This window comes from Leucopleurus acutus (genome assembly GCF_964270905.1).
Source record: "Leucopleurus acutus genome assembly, chromosome: 10".
Classification (NCBI taxonomy): Eukaryota; Metazoa; Chordata; class Mammalia; order Artiodactyla; family Delphinidae; genus Leucopleurus; species Leucopleurus acutus.
In genome coordinates this window covers 5,229,448-5,251,453 of record NC_139153.1, presented here as the reverse complement: position 1 = coordinate 5,251,453, position 22,006 = coordinate 5,229,448, and the positions used below count along the sequence as shown (strand labels likewise).

Below are 22,006 nucleotides of genomic sequence, written 5' to 3'. Positions count from 1 at the left end.
CAACATCCCTCTGGCCACAGCTCCTGAGCAGGAAATCACATCAGCTGTATCACAGGTGACATGAGAAAAACTCCAACGTGGTTTATTTCAAAAGGACAGAGGTCAGGAGAGGGAAATGCTCAAAACCCACATCTTTCCCTGGACACATCCACTCTCTGACACACTGCACACTTTGAGTTTGGAGAGAGCTGGCCCGGGCCTTCCCACTGAAACGACTTCTGTTTGGTTCTTTGATACCGTCCCTGTGTCTACGGCTCTGGGCTGCTAGCTATACTGGCCCCCGGCCCAGGATGGCTAGGTTTGGTGACACTTGGGCCAGTCCAGTTGATGTGGTAGATCTTGGGGGCATCGTAATAGGCATAGGTCATGTAGTTCATGTCTTTAATGGGCCACCAGTGGTCGGGATGGTAGGTGGCTGAGTAGGCCTGGGACCGGTGTTGGACACAACTGAAGAGCGCCAGGCTCCGGTCCACGGTCACAGTGGGCAGGTAGAGCTTCAGCTTGTCCAGGAGGTGACCCGGCCAGAAGAAATTGGGATGGGTTAGCTGCGGACCACTGGGCCTCTTCGCCTTCAGCTTCCTGGAGAAGGAGAAGACACTGGGACGGTTGTCATGGAGACAGGTGGCGGCTGGGGCTGCTTCCCAGCGGAGCCCACCCGCTGTGAGCAGAGTGGAGGTGCAGCACCGTGCTAAGCACTCTAGTACTCAGCCCTCCCGACAGTGCTGTGCGGTGGGCTCTATTGTCCCATCTGCCTCACCAGCGAGGACCCGGAGGCCTAAGGAGGCTGAGTTATTTCTCCAAGACCACACAAGCCAGCAAGTGGCAGGGCACAGGCTTGAGTGCCAGTCTGCTGCCTCTAAACCCAAACTCTTAAGTGCACACTGTCTGCTCTGCAGAGGCATTTTAATGTGCTGTTCGGAATGCAGCCTCTGGAGCCAGCACAGCTGGGTCCGAATCCCTGCTCCACCACTTAATAGAGATGTGACTTTGAGCAAGATAGTCAAACTTCCTGTACCTCAGTTTCCTCTTTTGCAAAATGGGAATGCTAAGAGTAACTTCATAGGGTTGTTGAGAGGATTTACGTGAGCTAACATCTGGAGAGCAGTGTCTGCCTAGCACTCCTAAGTGTCATTTTATGCCCCTCAGCTCCTGGGCACTGAGTCCCAGGTGCAGTGCTGCCGTGTACCCTGCAACATGCGAGTCCTGGGCACCTTCCTCCTACCCGCCCCCCTCCCAGAGTTAGATGATCACTACGGACCTGGTGAATTCCTCAAACTTCTTAAAGCTGACTTTCTTGACTTTCTTCAGCATGTTCCTAGTGGAGAAGAGAGAGAGAGGTACCTTTTCAGGAGACAGGAAATCCAGGTCAGTGGGGCTTTGGGGAGTAGGTCAGTGTGACAGGGGGTCCACTTCTGAGTCCAGACCAGAGCTCTGAAAGGAGAACTTCTTCTACCTGGGTGGGGCCCTGACTCTGTCCCCCATGCTCCAGTGGAACACACAGTGCGCTGGGGTGTCTAGACCTCTGGGCCCCTATTGGTCAGGCAGACAGGATGACAGCCCTGGGCTCAAGGCCTGGCTGGCTGGGTGACTTGGGGCAAGTCACTCCTCTTGTGGAGCCTCGGGTTTCTCATTTCCCAGCACAGAGACCTCCCAGATGGTTATGAGACATGCTCGGTAATCTGAGTCTTTTTGGGGCCCCTGACTCCCACTTGCCTTCCAGAGCTGAATCCAGCCTTGAGGACAAGGGTGGTGAAAGCTAACGCCCCAAACCTCAGGCCTGGCAGACATCACTAATCACCGCAGCACACTTTCCCAGAAGACATCACTAATCACCGCAGCACACTTTCCCAGCAAGCCTGCGTCTGGCTCCAGCATCCTTCACAATGCATTCAAAGAAGCCAATGAAACCAGTCCACCCCTGCCCCGGGGGACATCTATCCTTTATAACTGTGGCCCACCTAAGCAGGACAAAAGTCACTTTCTCAGGTTCCCTAGGTTCATGGCTCAGGAACTGGTGGCAGCCACTCAGGGGCTGGAAGGCAGTCACTAGGGGATCAGAAAGGACTCTCTAGGCCACCACCTGCCCTGTTCATGCTCAGCTCTTCCCAACCAGGGCTGTGGACAGCCCCACCTGCAGACCTAGCCCACTCCTGCACTGGAGAACGCCATGACGGGGCAGGCTAAAACAACAACAACAATCAGTGCTCGCGTGCTAACTGCTAAGAAGCTTACTTGCATTTCTCATTGGTCCTCACTGTGTGTGGTATAGCTGTTGTGCCCATTTTACAGATGAACATACTGAGGCTCGGTGAGTAAGGTAGCTTGTCCATTTAACCGCTGGCCTGTTGGATTTCCACTCAGCTCTGCTACATCCCACCCCCGCTGTTCTGGCCAGACTACCCTAGCAGGCAGCTGGCAGTGACCTACGGTGTGGTTCCGTCTTGGGCCCCTCCCCCCCTCATGGTATCTGGTCAGCTGCCCCCTCCTCCCGCACTCTGCAGGGATGCTGCCGTTCTCCAGTCTGCAGTCACCACTGATGCTTGTTCATAGCCTGCCCTCGGGTCAACCTCCTGACAAAGGAGGACATTTTCTTAGAGAGGACTTGGGATCTGAGGGTCAGGGGGAGGCCCCAGTGCAGAGTTCTGTTCTCCTCCTGGGGGGCTGCAAGCCCACCTTTTGCCAGAGAAGGCAGGACAGAGAAGGGGCTGCTATCACTGTCCTTTGCAGGGGCCCTGACACCCAGCCCATAATTTGTGAAGGGTCCTCCCCCATTTCTCTAAGAAGTCCCTCTTTTTAACCTTTTCCAGAGAGCTTGGGGTCACATAGGATGTGGTCAGGAGGGTGGCTGTGTGGGAACGAGGCAAGGCGGCTGCAGAGACACGTGCCCGGGGACACGTGGCCAGTCCATGGTGATCAGTTGGGTTGGACATGCCAGGTTAGGACACAGACACTGGCACAACGTGACCCCCAGCCCCCCAGCAAAGGGGCAGCAGTGGGACAGGAGCACAGGCAGGGGAGGAGGGGGCCGACACTCAGCTTGTCAGGCTTCTGAGCCACAGGTTTGGAAACGCCCTGGGATCGGAGCAGGGCCTGGTTCGGACTGAAGATCTTCAGGTCCGAGTAGTAGCCTCCCGGTTGCCGGATTGGACACACCTGGTCCTTCTGGAAAATGATCTTGTCCCCCGGGTACAGCAGGGCTGTGAGCAGCAAGAGAAATACGGCCTGTCAGCCCAAGACCCCTCCCCATACCGAGCCTTTGGGGCAGAGCGGGGGGTTTGTCTATTTGTTTTAACAAATTCACATTTTTGCTTGAAAAGATTTTTCTTATATACATTAAAAAAATTTTTATTGTTAAATCACTGTAGATTCACAGCACGTTGCAAACAATAGCGCAGAGCGTCCCCCAGGCCCTCTCCCAGCCTCCCCTACGGTGGTGTGTGCATCACCGCAGCACGCTGTTGGGAGGCGCGGCTGGCGCGGTACCGCTCACAGGACCACAGGTGAGGGTGCCTGTTCACAGCTAGGGCAGCAGTGGCCCCGAGGCCTGGGGGTAGTTAGGACGGAGCGCTGCCCTACACCCCACTCTGCAGGGGCATCCTGGTCAGAAGTCAAGGAGGAGGACGGGAGGGCTCACCCAAGACTTCACTAGATTAACTTAGACCCAGTCGCTGGCAGTTTTCTCCTCGTAAAGAACGTAAGAAGCACTGGGCTGGGGCTCCGCCCTCCTGCAGCTGCTGAGCAGGGCTTGTCCTAAGATGGTGACACACAAACATCTCATGTTCTGGACACAGTGATGGAGGGTTATTCTCCAGGTTATTAATGCTGGTTATTGGGGCAGGGAGGGCAGGGATTGAGGAGCTGAGAAGGGAAGGGAGGGAAGGAGGAGACGTGCCATGTCAACATTTTTTAAAGGTTTAAATGATTTTTGAAAACTACATTAAAAAAAAATATATATATATATAGGGGCTTCCTTGGTGTCTCAGTGGTTGAGAGTCTGCCTGCCGATGCAGGGGACACAGGTTCGTGCCCCAGTCTGGGAAGATCCCACGTGCCGTGCAGCAGCTGGGCTCGTGAGCCATGGCCGCTGAGACTGCGCGTCCAGAGCCTGTGCTCCGCAACGGGAGAGGCCACAACAGTGAGAGGCCTGCGTACGGCAAAAAAAAAAAAAAAAAAAAAAAAAAATATATATATATATATATATACACACACACACACACACGACTTTAAAAATGATTTACATAAATAATTTTGTGTAAATAGTAAAGAAAGACTGTCCTTGTGAAAGGACAGTCACTAAAATATTATTGCTGGTCAACTCAGGCTGGGGGGATTTTTATTTTTATGTTTTCAAAAAATATAAGTGAGCATGGATTATCCATAAAATCAGGGGGAGAAAAATAATAAAGCTATATTCAGTGGGGACGGGAAATGCCTCGATGTTCTGGAGTTCCGGCCCATAAGCTTGAGACCTTGAACACAAGCTCTAGCCTTGAACACAGACCTGGAAATCCCTGTGTTTGTGCTTCTTGGGCCACAGCAGATCACACCTCTGTCATAAGGACAGCCAACAGATAGTGGCCAGGACAGTGGTCAGAGATGGACCAGTGTCTTTTCCATCTAGACCAATCAGAAGCAAAAGGAAGCCCACCCACAGATGCTCCCGTGTGCCCATGGGTGGTGGGATCCTGCAGACAGGTGAAGCTCACCTGTGTGTGGACCCAGGACCCAGCAAAAGCCAGTGGTGGAGAGAATCAGTAGAGCTGTCCCTCTGGTGGGGACAGACCAAGGGGCACGTCCAGGGAAAAGACCTAGCCCACAGGAGCCTTCGGGTACCTGGCAAGCATGTTGGTATTTTAGAAGACACAGCTGCAGCTCCACCGCTAGCCAAGACCAGGGAATGTAAATGATCCAGGTAGACAAGGCTCCCCAGGGGAGGAGGAAGGAACGATGATGTGGTGAAAAGTTGGTGTCCAGAGCAGTGGGGTCTCCTACTGTCTCTGCCCTCCCCACCCAGGCGGGCAGCAAGTGGCCGCCCAAGCAAAGGGTGGGCAGCGTGTGCAGCAGACAATGACCATTTAGGCTGGTTGGCCTGTGTTCCTGAAGGCCCTTGGCCACTTCCCCTTGTATAGACCTGTTATGGGCTGACTTGTGTCCTCCCAAATTCATATACTGAAGCCCTAACTCCCAGAATCTCAGAATTTGTATTTGGAAATAGGGCCTTTCAAGAGGTGATTAAGCTAAAATGAGACCGTTAGGATGGGTCTGAATCCAATCTGACTGGTATCCTTAGAAGAGGAAATCTGGACACACAGAGAGACAGCAGGGGTTCATGTGTACACGGAAAACACCATGTGAAGAGACAGCCAGAGGGTGGCCATCTGCAGGCTAAGGAGAGAGACCTCAGAGGAAACCAACCCTGCTGGCACCTTGATCTTGGACTTCTAGCCTCCAGAACTGTGAGAAAATACATTTCTGCTGTTTAAGCCCCCGGTCTGTGGTATTCTGTTATGGCAGTTCTAGCAAACTAATATAAGACCCAAGGCCCTGTACATTTAGCACGTGTTTCCCTCCATCTGGGGGAAAAGATGGAAACAATCAATTGTGACTGTTAACTCTTGTTCTCAGGTAAGTCACACTACTCTCTGGGGGCCCCCTTTTTTGAGAAAGCCACATGCCCAGTATGGCCACAGCTCCTTCCTGCAGAGTTCCTATGGGAAAACCTCTGCCCTCAAGTGCAGCTCACTCCGTGTTTTTAAAGCACAGACAGTGACCTGCCCATTAAATAAATAAACTCATAAATGTGGGATGCCGGCATTGCTACATGGTCAGCAGGGGCTTATGGGGACACTCCCCTGTCCCATGTCTCAGAAGCACACACCCAGAGATGTGGAGGGTTCAGCTCTGCTTGCGTGTGCGAAAACACAATCCTTCCCCCACGCAGAGGGCAGAACCAATAGGAAATCTCAGGGTGGAGGCCTGTGGTCTGAGCAGAGAGCAAAGGGCCTCAGCAGAACCTGTCTCCCGGTGCCTTCTTCCCTCCGTGTGGTAGAAGCACCAGGAAACAGGCCTGGCCTAGACAAGTGGTTTGGAGCACCCAGTGCATCATAGCAGTTACCACTTCCAGCCAGACTCCCTCTCTGAAATCGGGATCCTTTCTTTGTGCCCAACCTCTGGCTCCCTCACCTGGAACTCCTGGTCTGGCGCTTCCTGCTCTAGACTGGGGAACCCAGACCTCCAGGCCTGTGAAGCCTGCAGGCCTGCAGGGCTGTAAAATCCCATCTAAGAGCGAACCAGGCGGGGCTGTTCCTCCCTCCACCACCAACATCTCCCACCCCCACCGCCCGGCCCCGCAATGTCCCCACCACAGGCCGCAGCGGCGTGCTTTGATGTGTGTCAGCTGGAGAAGGACAGACCTCAGGTGGACGCCATCCTCGCCCTGGCTGTGGGCCCCCTTGGCACCTTCCGGAGGACCAGCCCCGAGGCCCTTACCTCTCATGAGGACGTCCTCGGTCAGCGGGAGGCTGTAGGATTTGCAGAGCTTCCAGCACTGCAGGTAGACCAGAAAGGTGCTGGTGCGCGACCTGTTGATCAGCGCCTCCATCTCCCCGTGGATGGTGGACGGGAGGCAGTGCTCATCAAAGTGCTTGTTCCCGCTGTGCTCCGTGTACTGGATGGAGGGGATGGTGAGCTGTGGAGAGAGCAGAGGCTGGCACTCACCCCTCCTCACCTCCTGGCCCAAGGCAGATGTAGAGCCTCATATACCTCCCCCCCCAGGCCCCCGTGAGGGGCAACAGCAAAGAATGCAGGTTCTGAAGTCTGGCTTGGGAGGAAAAATCACACGTGGTACAGGTGATCCCCGGAAGAGCATCTGAATGGTCAGCGTGTGCGGTTCTGTGTGCACAGCCCCTTACACGGAAGCGCACACACAACTGTATCATACATACACTAGGCCCTAGAGGTGTCCTGTTGAAACATTACATTCGACTGTCTGGCTGTGTGGGAATTTAAATTAGGTGCAGCCACATGTGACTTTGAAGTGGAAGCCACGTGTTAAGGATGACAGAGCAAGGTATTGAAGATATAGGTATTGACAGAGCAAGGTATTGAAGGTATAGAAGAGGCCTGGGGAGCGTACAGCCACTTTTGGCCTTATTTCTTTGTAAGGAAAGAAAAAGTCTATCTTTTTAAAGCTTCTAAAATCAGAATCAGCTGTTAATGGAGGTCATTGCTTACCTTAGTATGTATTATGAAGAAATGATTAAATAGCTATTGTGAGTATGAGAATGCATTTTTTTTTTGGCCGTGCCATGAGGCATGTGGGATCTTAGTTCCCCAACCAGGGATCGAACCCGTGCCCCCTGCATTGGGAGCGTGGAGTCTTAACCACTGGGCCGCCAGGGAAGTCCGAGAATGAATTTTTTATTTATTTAATTTTTTTAAGGTTTTTTTTTTCTTATTTTTTTGGCTGCATCAGGTCTTAGTTGCGGCACGTGGAATCTTCACTGGGGCATGCGGGATCTTTCGTTGCAGTGCGCGGGCTTCTCTCTAGTTGCGGCATGTGGGTTTTCTCTATCTAGTTGTGGCACATGGGCTCCAGGGCACGTGGGCTCTGTAGTTTGCGGCACGCAGGCTGTCTAGCTGAGGCGCGTGAGCTCAGCAGTTGTGGCGTGCGGGCTTAGTTGCCCCGTGGCATGTGGGATCTTAGTTCCCTGACCAGGGATCAAACCCACATCCCCTGCATTGGAAGGTGGATTCACTACTGGACCACCAGGGAAGTCCCCCGAGAATGCATTTTAAAATAGAAATCTCTTGTTCTAATTAAACCAAAGTAGTTTCTGACGTCTACTTGAATCACTGCTCTGATGTAGTCAACTATTAACAAAATTTTCCTTGTTTTTGTTCAAAAATAAATAAATACAATAAAATCAGAATCAGCAAAGTATAGCTTATAGGTCAAATCTGGCCTATCACTTGCTTTTATAAATAAAGTTTTATTGGCACACAGCCATACTCATCTGTTTAGCTGTTGTCTATGGCTGCTTCCATGCTACAATGGCAGAGCTGAGTTGTTGTGACAGAGACCACATGGTCTGCAAAGCCTAAAATGTTTATTATCTGGGCCTTTGCAGGGAAAGTTTGCTGATCCTTGCTCTAACATTCTGGGTTTTCTCATCATGCAACTTAATCAGATCTTAGTCAATATAACACTTACCAATACCTGACATTTTATTTTATATATGTATATATATAAATACATATTTATACTATAAAAAGTATATAGTAGAGGGACTTCCCTGGTGGCTCAGTGGTTAAGAATCCACCTGCCAATTCAGGGGATGTGGGTTCGAGCCCTGATCCGGAAAGATCCCACATGCCGCGTGCACCACAACTACTGAAGCCCGTGCACCTAGAGCCCGTGCTCCGCAACAAGAGAAGCCACCGCAATGAGAAGCCCACACACCGCAACGAAGAGTAGCCCCCGCTCGCCGCAACTAGAGAAAACCCACGCGCAGCAAGGAAGACCCCAAGCAACCAAAAAGAAACAAAAAAAGTATATAGTAGAAAATATTTATTGATAGATAGTATTATATTAGTACTGTCTGCCTCCCTGACTATTCTCTCAGCTTCCTGGGGCCTGGGGCTGTTTTGTTCTAGGCAGCACCTAGAACGGTGCCTGACACATCACAGGCTCTCGATAAATATTTATTGGATGAATTAACTCATGTAATCAGTTATTCCCTTCCTTCACTCGTCACATTGTTTCTGGAGTGTCTACTCAGCGCCAGGCCCCAGGCCAGGTTCCTGGATTCCAGCTGTGATGAAGATGCAGCCCTGGGCTCAGGATGCGAAGTCATAATTAAAGAGTTGGACGAAGGGGATACTTTCAGATGCATCATCTCGTTTTATCTTCACAGAAACCTTGTGAGGTAAGTGCCATTCTTACATACAGAAGAGGCAACAGGGAGGTAAGGAAGCCCCCTACTAAGAGCTCCCCCAGCCAGAAAGTGATGCAGGGGCAGTGGATTTGAACCCAGGCCTGCCCAGTCTCCAAGCCCCATCCCTCCCCTGTTGGCGGGGGCACCTTGCTCTGCCGCTTCTTCTCGCGGTACCGCTTGCCCACATCGTCCATCTCCTCCAGGGTCATGGGCTGGGCCTCCATCTCGGTGTCGACCACGGGCACGGTCAGCAGGTCCATCTTGAGAGGCTCTGGGGCTAAATTCTCCTGCTGCTTCTTGGATGGACTCTGTGGGGAACCACTGTCCTTGGCAGATCTATAGTCTAGGAGCAGAGGGAAGAGACAGAGGAAGGAGGAACTGAGAGGGTGCCCAGCCCTGGAATCCATCAAGCAGTTAACCAGTGTCACCAAGCAGGTGCCCACGTGTCTGGTCAGTGCCATCTGAGGTGCACCTTGAAGGTGTCCCTTCTTCCGTTTCCAGTGTGGCCACCTCCTCCGTCACCTGCACCGTGGCCACAAGCCCTCCTGTTGCCATTCTCATCCTCTAGCATCCTGTTTCCAGGCCTCCACTGTCCCGGGAAGAAATGAAATCCTGGCCCTGCCACCTTTTGGTTTTGAGACTGTGGACAGGTGTTCAGCCTCTCCAAGCTTCAGCTTCCTCCTTGCAAAGCATGAATAGTAGCCCTGACCTCCCGGGACTGGAAGGAGAAAATGACCTAATGCTGTGGGTAAATGAGGGTAAAGCTCTGCAGCCCACAGGGGGTGCCCCAAAGCCACCGCCTTCTCCCTTGTAAGCCAGGCGTCCAGACTCTTGATGCTACTGCCCCTTTAAGCAAAGCAAGAGATACCCAAGTCCGCTTACCTTACCCACTGCTGCTCTCCAGGGAAAAGGAACTCAGTGAGGACACTGAGATAGCACTGGCCAAGCAGATACCTGCTCTTGGCTCTTAGGGAATAATAGGTCCCAAATACCTTTGCTGCAAACGTGTACCAGCACGTTTGTGTCTGGGGCACTCTGATCATTCAGCAAATAACTTGCAGCCAACTACGCGGATAATGATAAGCTTTGGTAATGCATAATGACAAGGCAAAAGGAGTGTGGGTGGGAAAGCCCACCCAACTCGAGGAGACCTCGAGGATGCACCAGACACAAAGGGTACAGGATCTCATTACAGTGGGGGCACTCAGGTTCCCTGGGGTTCTGAGAGGGATGGAGACTGTGCCTGGGGTGACGGTGTCTCGGCCTGGAGGCTTGTTGAGACCGGAGGTCAGAAATCTCGCTACCCTGTGGGACTGAGGAGGGGATGCGCTAAGGGAGGCGTCTCTAAAAGAACCTACCCGTGAGGACGCTGAGCACCCAGCTCCGTGTAACCTTGAACTCCAGAGACCCCGCCCAAATCTTCACCTCCATAAGGAAACCCCTCTGCTGCCCTCCCAGGGCTTTTACATGACCTCAGGGAGGGCGAGGAGGTCCCCCCACGTCCACCCTCACAAATGTGTCTGAAATTAAATTCCTGCCAAGCTGAGGGTGGGGATAAAGCAAGATCTGTTTCATTTAGAAGAAGAGAGAGGTGTTTATATTTGAGGAGGACTCTGGAATGGTGGGTAGTAGTCAAGGGAGGGCTTTAATTTTATCTATAGTTCAAAAAAAATTTTTTTACAATAGTGGCACTAACAATAAACAAACAAACAAACAAAAAACATGATGTACCCTGTGTTGTAAATTCATAGGCAGAGCTACGGCTGGTTCATTTCTAACTTGCCTCTGTGCTTCCTCTGGATAGATGTGGCTTCACAAGCACACAGCTTGGCAAATGGAACTTGAGCTGTGCACAACCTATACAACTGTTCACAGCAGCCCTGCTAATATCCCTGATAGTAGAATACCAAAGTAGGTTTTCCAGTAAACTCTAAACATGTACTAATTCTAGTTTCTGAATTCTAGTTAACTTTTTATCAGTAATATGTAGATTAATAGTGGGAAGGCCTTGGACCCACATACAAGTGGAAAGGCTTGCCGTTTGGGTCAGTCTCAGCCTATCAGGTGGGCTTTGATGGGCTAAAACCACCCTTTGAGAATCCTCCTTTAAGGATAGGGTTGGGCCTCATTCATCTTTGAATGGACCCGGTAGCTGGGCACTCAAGAGAATATCTACCCTGCGGTTGATCTCTGGGCCTGGAAATACCAGAGGGAGGCTTGGCCCACCTATAGTAAGCCAGAGGTGGAGAACACACTCAAGTGAGCCAAGGCTGCCTCCATCACACTGGCTCCCAGGATGCGGAAGTGGAGACACGGGGGTGGAGGTGGATATGTACACTCTGTTGCAGTCGCCAGGGTGCTTTTCTGCTGAGCCGAAGACCACTGCTTGCAGGTGCTGGCCAAGTTATCCATGGTGATGCTCTTGTGCTTTCCCAGAGAGCTGAGATACATCACGATGTCCTCCACCTCCTGGCTTTTCAGAGGGACTCCAACCTGAGGAGAGAAGAGAAGCCCCAAGGCGGGCGGGCAGGCTCCAAACGTCCTGCCAGGACAGCCAGCCTGGCCTCACCTCCCCGTCTAGTTTCATCCTCAGCCACTCCCAGCTCACACCCAAGGTCTCTGCCCAGGAGCTCAGAGCCCTTCCCGGGGCCCTGAACACACCCTACACGTTCTCACCCTCTGCCTTTACTCAGACATTTCCCACTTCCTGCCTGAAAAACTCCTATCCCTCCTTCAAAACCCAGTCCAGACATATCGTCATCTTTGCAGGGTCTGTTACTTCTTCCTCTGGCCTCCCTCCCCACTCCATTCCAATCTCAATGACAGCCTTCCTGTGCTGGGCTGGAAGAAGGATTTCACGTCTGTCATCCCTGTCCATGAGGGACACATAAGCCTCCCTGAACTGAAGTAAAAAAGAATCGGAAATCTGATACACATTACTCCTTTAAGGATGGTGAGCAACTTCAGAGAAGTAAAATGCTTGCCAGCAATATCGAATATTCAAGAAGAAAAGTTTTAAAGGAAATACAACTTCGTCAGCTTCTTTAGACTGTAGATATTATTCACTGAGCTTTATTTAAAGAAGATCAGAACTTACCTGGGCTAAAGGATTTAATGTTTTATCTTTTTGGTTACATTGAATAACAACTCTTTATTTTTTGTTGTTTTAAATGCTTTGAAATGTTGTTTCGATAATTACATATCATAAAATGATAGTGGGAAAACTGGTGATGATTTAAGACCATAAAAGATGTAGCATTCCCCTTCCTAAAGTTTTTTTAAAAGGTATCTTGTATTCAAAATATATAAAAGCTTAATTCACCCAGACCAGGAGTCGGCAAACTTTTTCTGGAAAGGGCCAGATAGTAAATATTTTTAGGCTCTGGGAGCCACGTGATCTCTGTCACCACTACTCAACTCTGCCCTCCTAGCATGAAAGCAGCCATGTCGATATGTAGAATAATGGGTGTAGCTGTGTTCCAATAAAACTTTATTTACAGGAAAAAAACCTTTATTTACAAAAACAAGAGACTGGCTGGATTTGACTCCTGGGCCATAGTTAGCAAACCTCTGCTAGACCGATAGAAGGGATGACGGGAATGTTCTATGTCTGAGGGATCCAGTGGAGGAACCACTCACCACATGTGACTATTGAGCACTCCAACTGTAGCTGCTGTGACTGAGGAACTCGATTTTTATTTATTTACAACTAATTTGAATTTTTGAATAACCTGTGAAAGTGTGGTCCGTGGACCTGTACCACAGGCATCGCTGGGAGCTTGTTAGAATGCAGCATCTTGGGGGGACTTCCCTGGCGGTCCAGTGGTGAGGACTCCGCGCTTCCACTGTGTTTTAACAAGAAGCTGCATTTTAACAAGATGGAAGCTGAGAGAGAGGCTGCATTTTAACAAGACCCCGGGTGAGTCATATGCCAATGACGGTTCCAGAAGTTCTAGAAGGTTCTAGAGGCAGGACTGAAGGCCCGGCTCTCTCTGTGCTCAGTTCTGGGGTGATTCCCCAAGCAGCTGGCGGGTTATGGGGCTGACTCTGCAGACTTCCCACTCAGCTAGGGCCTTTCAAGGTCAGGTCGGTGCAGGGTGGCTTTAGGGGTCTGATGGGGCCTCAGGTTAAGCCACATATACCAGTGCGGCTTTATAAGTAATACGGCTGATAGTCGGAGCAGGATCTGGGGAGGGGGCAGCGGGGGGAGGGTGGTGCATGGGCGCCCTCCATCCCCCAGTCAGGCCAGCCTCGGGGGCGGGGGAGGCTCTTACCGCCTTCAGAGCCGTGATGAACTCCTCCCTGGAGATCCTCTGGTTCTTGCCCTGCTCCACCTTGTGAAATATCTCCTGGATCTTGATCTTGTGGCTGCACAGGTAAGAGTACAAGGCCGACAGGGCAGAGGGTTTGGGCAGTGGTAGCGGGGGCACCTGCCGGTGGAGGGGTCGCGGGCTTTTCTTCTGAAAAAGGCAAGAGAGTGGGGTAGAGGGGAGAGTTTGGGGGAGACAGGCCGATGGAGCTAGATCCCCAGAGTTAGAAGTGGGAGAGAGAGAGTCTGAGCCACCCTGAACAGACAGCAAGGGGGAGGGCAAGGAGCGCTGGATTCCGGCAGGTGCGTCCTGCCACGGGACGCCTGGGGGATCTGGCTTCTCTGGGCCTCCAATTTCCCATGAGAAACAAGAGGCTTGGACAATATGAGAAGTAAAACTTTCTTCTTATCCACATCTCTCCTGTCAGACCAGTCAGTATTATAATTGCACTGGGCTCTCAGTGCACATTCATGCCCCAGCCCGGAGCTTCCTACTGCCGCTGCCCTCACCTCCCAGCCTCTGCCCCTTCTGGGCCTCCTGCCTGGAACACCTCTCCTTCTTTCTCTTCCTATCCAAATCCTACTCCTCCATTTCCAGGTGAACGGGAATGCAGTTAGCCCTCCGGGTCCACGGGCTCCACATCCACGGATTTAACCAACCACAGATAGAAAATATTCCCCCCCAAAATTCCAGAAGGTTCCAAAAAGCAAAACTTGAATTTGTCATGGCTGTTGGCTGTCAACTATTTACATAAAATTTACATTGTATTTATATGGCATTTACGTTATACTAAGTATTCTAAGTAATCTAGATATGATTTATCCTCCTTATACGGAGGATGCTTGGGGATTATATACAAATACTCTGCCCTTTTATATACGGGACTTGGGCATCTTCAGATGTTGGTATCTGTGGGGTCCCCCCCGACAGAGGCCGAGGGAGACTGTACTTAGGAATAATGTTCCTTTACTTTGGTGCAGCACTTGACAGTTTACAAAGGGCCTTGCTGTTCCCTAGCTTATAGCCCCTCAGGGTATTAGAGTCTATTCATGGCCTGTGGCAAACTGTAGAGTCCTTAATCTGCTCTGTCCACCTCTGCCGCTAGCATGGGAACACTGTGAGAGCACGACCATGTCTTATTTAGCTACACACCCCACCTCCTATCCTTGTACTCAACAAAGCCCCCAGCCCTCTGCAGGTAGGCAGTGATGGTTTGCTGAATGAAGAAAACAATGCTGTGAATTTGGTATTAGGTATTAGTTTCCCTTTTTTTTTACAAATGAAGAAACAGGCTGAGAGGTGAAGTGACCTCCCCGGGCTCACACAGCAGGTAAGCGGTGGAGCTGGGTTTCTAACCCAAGACCTGTGCTTATACCTAGATGCTGTGCTGCTGGCAGGAAAGCGTGTGCTGGACCCATGAAAGTTGGCTTTTGACTGTGATTACACCAAGGACTGACTCTGAAGTTTGGGGGCCAACCCAGATGACATCAGTAAGTCTGCAATAATAATAAAAATGGCAAACATTTATTGAGTGCTCACGATACGCTCAGCACTGTCTCAGGCACCATATATAAATGAGTCCATTTAGATGTCACAGTGGCCCTAGGAAGCAGGCACAATGGTTATCCCCACTGAACAGCTGAGGAAACTAAGGCCCAGATCATACAGCTAGGAAGGAGCAGAGCTGGGTTTAAACCCAAGTTACCTGACCTCTTATGCCAGCTTTACCTGAACTGGGAGAAATTTCAAGTGTCTGTATTGTAAGGAGATGTCCCATACAGTGTCTGTGTTGCAAAGAGTTGGAAGATGAGGGCTTTGGTTACTGACTGCCATTTACCATCCCTATGGGTTTGGACAATGTATGGCCTCACTGAGCTTCTATTTTCATATTTATAAAAGGGACTTATATGTATAATATATATAAATACATATACAAATTTATAAAAAATTTTCTTCCAACCTCCCAGCTGTGATCCTCACAGTAGCCCTGTGAGCACCTGCTGGCACATATAGTCCCTCAACAAATGAATGAACCAATGAATGAACAGTGAGTATTCAAAATGCCCCACAGATGAATGCCAGGGATGATTCCTCCCAGGGTGGTTTTAAGATATAGTCACAAATTCTTCAACCCTCCTCCCTTCTAAGGTGGAGCTCAACCTCCTTCCCCTCGAATGTGGGCAGTATTTAGTGACTTGCTCCTGACAAACAGACCGTGGTGGAAGTGATGGTGTGAAACTTCTGAAACTGAGACCTCCTGAGATGAGGTTATAAAAGGCATTGCAGCCTCCTCCTTGCTCTCTTGGACGTTTGCTCTGGGGGAAGCCGGCTGCCATGTGGTTAGGACACTCGAGCAGCCCTGGGAGAGGCCCATGTGGCCAGGAACTGAGGCCTCCTGCCAGCAGCCAGCTTGGAAGCGGGTCATCCTGCCCAGTCAAGCCTTCAGGTGTCTGTGGCCCAGGCCAGCATCTTGAGATGAGAGCTTGAGCCAGTGCCATCCAGCTAAGCTCCTCCCAGCTTCCTCATTCTCAGAAGCAGTGACATAATGAACATCTGTTGCTCTAAGTCACCTTGGGGGTATTTGTTATGCAGCAATAGATAACAAATACACCTTTTTAGGACTTCTGTTTGCTCCCCTGGGACTGGGAGGGGGATGGTGGGTGGGGGTGGGGGTAAAAGATCCCCATCCTGCTTAATTCAAGGGAGTGAAATGACAGCATGCCCCTAACACCCGAAGTGTCTGCATCTGGCAAATGGGGCTGCTCACCTCGGTGTCTCTGGGAGTGGCCAGCTGGCCCATCAGCCGGGCCTCGTGCTCCTTCTGGCTCTCGTGTAGGACCTTGGCCTCCGAAGGCGTGAGTCTGGACTTGTTCCGCAGCCACCTCTCTATGCTGCCAAATGACTCCAGGTCCTGCCGAACCCTCAGCCTCTGGGTCAGCCAGGCCCTTGGGTCCTCTGGCTGTTCTTGGATGTCCCCAACTTCCAGGGCTTTGGAGCTGGGGGTGGGCTCGGGGGGAGCCTGGGGGTGGGGGGTGGGATTGACGGGCATCAGAGCCTCCTTTCGAGGCAAGAAGATGATCCTCCGGCGGCTCTGAGGCAGGTGGAAGTCCTCCTGCTTGAACTGCTTGAAGCAGTGGGCGATGACCGCGTCAGGGTTGAACACGAGCTCCTTGCTGGCACGTCCATCGTCAACCAAGTACTCAGACTGGCGCAACCCTGGAAGAGGGTTAGAAGGTGAGTTCCTTTCAGGAAGAGGACCAAAGGAGTCAGGGAGGAGAAATGCTTCAGCACCAGGCTGGGCATCAGGGCACCTGGGTTCCAGGCCTGGCGTTATTGTTGCCTCGCTATGATGATGAAAATAATTACATCTAACGTGACTGGGCAATCCCAACGGCAGGCACTATGCTAAGAGATTTATATGCGTTCTCATGAAACTTCTTAGATTCTAATCTTACTCCACCCCACTGCCCCCGCCCCCAGTACCCCTTGGCAATCAGAATGATCTTTTTAAAATGCCATTCTGATCTGGTCTGATCAACTGAGGCAGCCTAGTGCCGTAAAGCGCAGAGGCTTTGCAGCCAGAACGCTCCGGTCTGAGTTCCGGCCCTGCCGCTTACTGGGGGCATGATCACTTATCCTTGCAGGGTCTCAATTTTTTCATCTGTAAAATGGGGATAATGATGGTACCTACCTTATTGAGTGGTGGAGATGTTTAGGATCAGTCCAGTTTGTTCATAATAAGTGCACTGTTACTATTATTTTTTTATATACTTACCCTCCCATTTTGAAATACTTCCATGACTTTTCATAGATAGTCCTCAAAATAAAGTCCCATAACCCTCCTCCGCCAACCTTTCCTGCCTCATCACTTGCCTGTCTTTGCTTACCCTGTCCAGATGTCTTGGCATTCTCTCTGTTCCCTGAATGATCCAAGCCCCATCCTGCCTAAGGGTTCCCCCTGCCAGGAATGCTCCCTCCCCCATCCATCGCCTCCTCGCTCCTCCTCATTCTCCACGTGTCAGACCAAATGTTCACTCTCCAGCTTCAGGCTGTGTTGTATCCTCCTGTTATCTCTGTACTTTTCCTTCAGACCACTTATCATAAGTATGTAAATCAAGGGTTGCAAACTGGCAGCCCTCATACTGAACGAGGCTTAGGGTCCTGTTTTGCTTGACATACTTGTTTGCTTAAACTTTTCCAGTTTGCACTGCGTTAGGCTGGGGCATGCGCTCTGCAGCTTGCCATAGGCCTCACCATTCCCTATCGTCTCACACGCAGCTCATTTCATTCAGTAAGGGCTTGGTTCAGGCAGACAGTTGCATTTGAAACCCCTGGTGCAATTATTTGGTTTATGTTTTTCCAATACACCATGAACCGAGATCTCATCTCTCTTGTTCCCTGCTGGAGTCCCAGCACCTCCACGGTGCCAACATATAGTGGGAGCTCAGTAGATATTTGGTGAGTGAGTGAATGGCAAGTGGACAGACGTAACAGGTTGGCATCATGATTTACACCCATTTTTACAGGTAAGGACACTGACCCCAGAGAGGCCCAAGGTCACACAGCTGATTAGTAGCAGAGCTGGGACATGAACTTTGGTTTGGCCCCAGAGCTCAACTCTTAGCCATTACTTGATATTACCCCAGGCTATCACCTAATCCTGCTGAGTCTCAATTCTTTTATGCCTAAAATGATATAAACTCTCCTGTAGCAACCTCCCGAAGCTATTATGAAGATCAAATGAATAACACGTGTGGGAATGTTCTGAAATTCAGAAGGGATAAAGCATTATTATTAAAAATATTGTCACCATCATTTTCCTTCTAAAACCCAAACTCTCCTGCTTAAAACCCTTCTATTGCTCCCAGCTGCCTCTAGAATAAAGTTCAATCTCCTTAACTTAGCCCCACCTGTCCCACCCACCCCTGCCAACCCCTCTAATTTCTCCAGCTCCTTCTCTCATTCCTTCTGCCTCACCTTGTATTTGTACCCAAACTAAGCTGACTGTGGTTCCGTAGTTCCCTCCTCCTGCCCCCCCCCCCAAACCGTGCTCTTTCCTGTCTTTGAAACACGCTTCTGTCTCTCCCTTGTTCACTTGATTATTCCCTACTTAGCCTTTGAGGCTCAGCTCAGGCATTACGGTCGCCTGAAGCACCCCAGGCTCTCCCTCGTCCCCCTCTTGGTCCCCATAGCCCCTATGTTTAGCCCCCTCATAGCATTTACCATATTTTTCTGGATGAAGATACTTTTCTTTCCCAACAGCCTGTGAGTTTCCCAATGGCGGGAACTGTGTCTTACTTCCTGTGCGTCCCCAGTACCCAGCCTGGCACAAAGTGAACAGTCAGTACATTTGTTAAGTCCCTTTACAATGCCCATGTATTCCTTTCATAGTCAGAAAATAATTAAAGTATGTATACATCAATGTGGACAGAAGTAAGTACTTCTCAACAACCCATTTATCATTTCTTTGAGGACAAGATGTTTGGTACGACTGAAAATTTAGTCATTCATCAAACCAGCATTTACTGAAAGTTACCCAGTGCTTGGTACTGGCTGGGTGCCCAACAGGCAGTGTGCTGGCACAGAACAAGGTGGGGTAACCAGAGGGGTTACAAGGTGGTTTCAGTCAGGGGAAAGACGCTGACCGAGGGATCTGGGAGGTCATCGTGCAGTAGGGGACGTTGAGTGTGCTTTCAGAATGAGTTTGGTTTCAAGGGATAGAGGGGCCAGCATGGGGATCAATCAGGGTGGGGTTTAGGGACTTCAGGGTTACTAAACTCTTTCACAAATTGGAAGCACATTGTGTGTGAAGGAGGAGGTTAATGGAAGAAAATACAGTTGGAGTGATCTGCAGCACCAGGTTCAGGGGTTTAAACTGTACTCTGCAGACCGTGGGAACGCATTCAAAACATGCTCCTCACTGGTCTCGCCTCTTCCACTTCTGCCCCCCCTAGACCCCAAATCCATGATCTGCCTTTAGCCAGAGGCATCCCTTCCCCCTCTGAAACCCTGCAATGGCTTCACTGAAATGGCTTCTCCTGCTCTTAGAGTAAACGTCGCTCTTTCACAATGGCCTGCAAAGCTACCTTGCTGGGACTCGGTTCCTGTTTCCTCCCTAACCTCCCCCTACGCTCCTTCCCTTCCAGAGTGAAGGCTGCAGGCCCACCAAGCTTGCATTCTAGTAGTCTTTGGGGTCCTCTGTCCGTTGATAGAAAAGGGAGGCGGGCTCTTCGAATAAAAGAGGTCACCATGTGGTTGTGGGTAGAGCCTGTGTGAAAATGTTCCCCAGGGATTAATGAAGCAAGCTCTCAGCGGCCAACTAGTCCCATTGCCTGCCCAGGTCAGGGAACTCTTTCTACAACGCCCCTGCGGACTTTGCCTGTTTGTATACCTCCAGTGACAGGGTGTTCTCTACTTAACACTGTGAGTGCCTAATTCTAACTGCTAGAGAAGACTTCTTTATATTGACCCAGAATTTGTTTCCCTGGAATTTCTACGACCCTTGGTCCTAGTCCTCTCCCACTGATGCCCCAGAAAACACATTTGTTCCCTGTTTTCTGGGACAGCCCTTCAGGTGTCTGGAGACAATTCACTACTTCCTTGAAATTCTCTCCTTTTCTCTTGGCTTCTGATACAAATCTCTCCCTAAGTTCCATCCTACCTCTCTGGCCACTTGTTCTTGGCCTCTCTTTTCCTACCCACTCCTAAAATGTAGATAGTCTCCAGGCTTACACTTGGGCACTCTTTTTTTTTTCCCCCAAACACTCTCCTCCACTCTCATTTCTGTGGCCCTGCATATGCAGAGGACACCCATACTCATATTTATGACTTGGAATTAGCTCCAACTTTCTACATACAGTTGCTCCTAAAGCATCTCAACTTGTACAGCCTACAAGGATCTCCAACTCAACCAAGACTGAACTCTTTCCAAGTTCCCCATCCAATCAGCCCCCTCTAGCCTGGCACCTTTCCCTCACCTCCCAGTGTCTTTGGCCTGGGAATTTGGGACAGTCCCAGATCGCCCCACTCCCAACATTGTGAGTTTGCCAAGTCAGACTCTGCATTTGCTGATGCTCCCAATCCAATCCTGTCATTCTCAGTGGCTTCCCCATCTCCTGGCTCACAAGATCTCTTCTGATCTGTCCCTTCTGACCCGTCTTGCCTCTCATCTCCAGCAACAGTCAAACTACCAGCAGTTTTCTGAAGACCTCATGTCTCTGGGCCTCTGTGCATGCCGTTCCCTTGGTCTGGAATACCTTTCCTCCCTCTTTTGGCTTGGACAACTCCTTGTATCCTTAATTGAAGCTCCAGTGTAAAGAGCTCTCCAGGACCTTGGAATCATTCCTCCCCATCCTCTGCACTCAGCAGACCTCTTACTCCTGGGTGTCACCCCTGGACCCAGTATTCATCCCTTCTTCTGTAAGTATCCATTTATCTGGCTTTCACCTCTGAAGTTGCAGCGCTTGTCAAAGACAGCAGGCTATCACCAAAATTTTGAAGACTGCTGGTCTTCTCCATGCCTCTTCTCCCATACTGAACACACTAATGTCTAGCGAAGAAGTAGGGCCAGCCAGAGGGCCTGGACACCTTTCCCGGGCCTATGGATTGGGCCGCTGGTTCCAAGCCAAAGCAACTCGGCCTGCTCCTCCAGCCCGGGCAAGGAAATCTGAGAAACATGCACGACCTGCCCCCGACTCCCTGGCAACCCCGCACCCAGAGAGAGGACGACACAATGAGATATCCGTCCCTGTCGTAGTCCTCACCCCACTTGCACCGTCCACCCGGGGGTTGAGGGCTTCCTGGAGCTGGCGTTGATTCCCGGGAGCTTAGGGTGAACTTACGGAGCAGAGACCGGAACACAGCCTCGTACTCTTCAGAAAAATAGTCCATGGTCGCGGGGCCGGAAGCGGGTGCTGAAAAAGAGTGTGTGAACGTGCGTGTGTGCGTGGTGTGTGTGTGTGTGTGCTTGCTTGCGCGGGGGTATGGGGTACCAGAAAAACAGTAATACCAAGTTTGCAAGAGACCCGTGACTTGCAGAACTTGGACGCAACTGTTGCCGAGACTACGGACGCCCCGCGCTGATTGGCTGGATGCCGCCACGTGACCGAAGGCCCGCGGGGAGAGGATCCGCCCGAGCGGGAGACCCCGACAGTCTCGCTCCCTTCGAGGGTCCTGGGAGGGGACTTGGAGGAAGCCGCGAGGAAATGGTGCAGAGCATCCGGCTCCGCAAAAGACAGGATTTCTTAGGTTGGCCCAGTGGCCCTTGAATCTGGAGTGATAAATCCCAGGTTTTCCTGTAAGCCGTAGGGTCTTCAGCAGTTCTCTACATGTTTAGGGCTGTGTTCTCACCCAAAGAACAGGCGCTCCCTCCTCCAGAGGGAACCCGAGAGGGTCGTGGCCAAATAGAGGCAGTGTTTTTGGTATGCTTTGTCCCTGAAAGACAGGGTGCTATGGTTTGGAATTATAGAACCTGAGAACTGGAGTATTAATAATATTTGAAATGTCCATTGACTGATGAATGGATAGACAAAAGGTGGTCTATCCAAACGACGTTATATTATTTAGTCATAAAAAGGAATGAGGTATTGACACATGCTGCTGAGACAGGCTGGGACCTGGGACCCTTTGCTGCAGTGCTTACACCTGGACAAGTGTCTCCTCGAGTAAGAAACTATGTGAGTGATGAAAAATAACTGCACATATGTGCAGTTGTGGCCAATTATGAACAACATGATACAAAAAGACCAAAACCCAACGGCC

At 50.7% G+C, this 22,006-nt stretch overlaps 1 protein-coding gene across 1 annotated transcript; it reads right to left on the bottom strand.

The window, feature by feature from the left end:
* Positions 1 to 248: 248 nt before the first annotated feature.
* Positions 249 to 21,214, bottom strand: EFCAB12 (EF-hand calcium binding domain 12; the record flags this gene model as incomplete). The annotated part of the gene is made up of 9 exons (XM_082847648.1): positions 21,088 to 21,214; positions 16,014 to 16,462; positions 13,211 to 13,396; positions 11,273 to 11,429; positions 9,083 to 9,279; positions 6,490 to 6,688; positions 3,008 to 3,197; positions 1,259 to 1,315; positions 249 to 579 (listed from the first exon to the last, which is right to left on the bottom strand). Exons 1-9 carry the CDS (start codon positions 21,134 to 21,136, stop codon positions 249 to 251), a joined length of 1,815 nt encoding a protein of 604 aa, XP_082703774.1. The 5' UTR covers positions 21,137 to 21,214.
* Between the last annotated feature and the right edge of the window lie 792 nt (positions 21,215 to 22,006).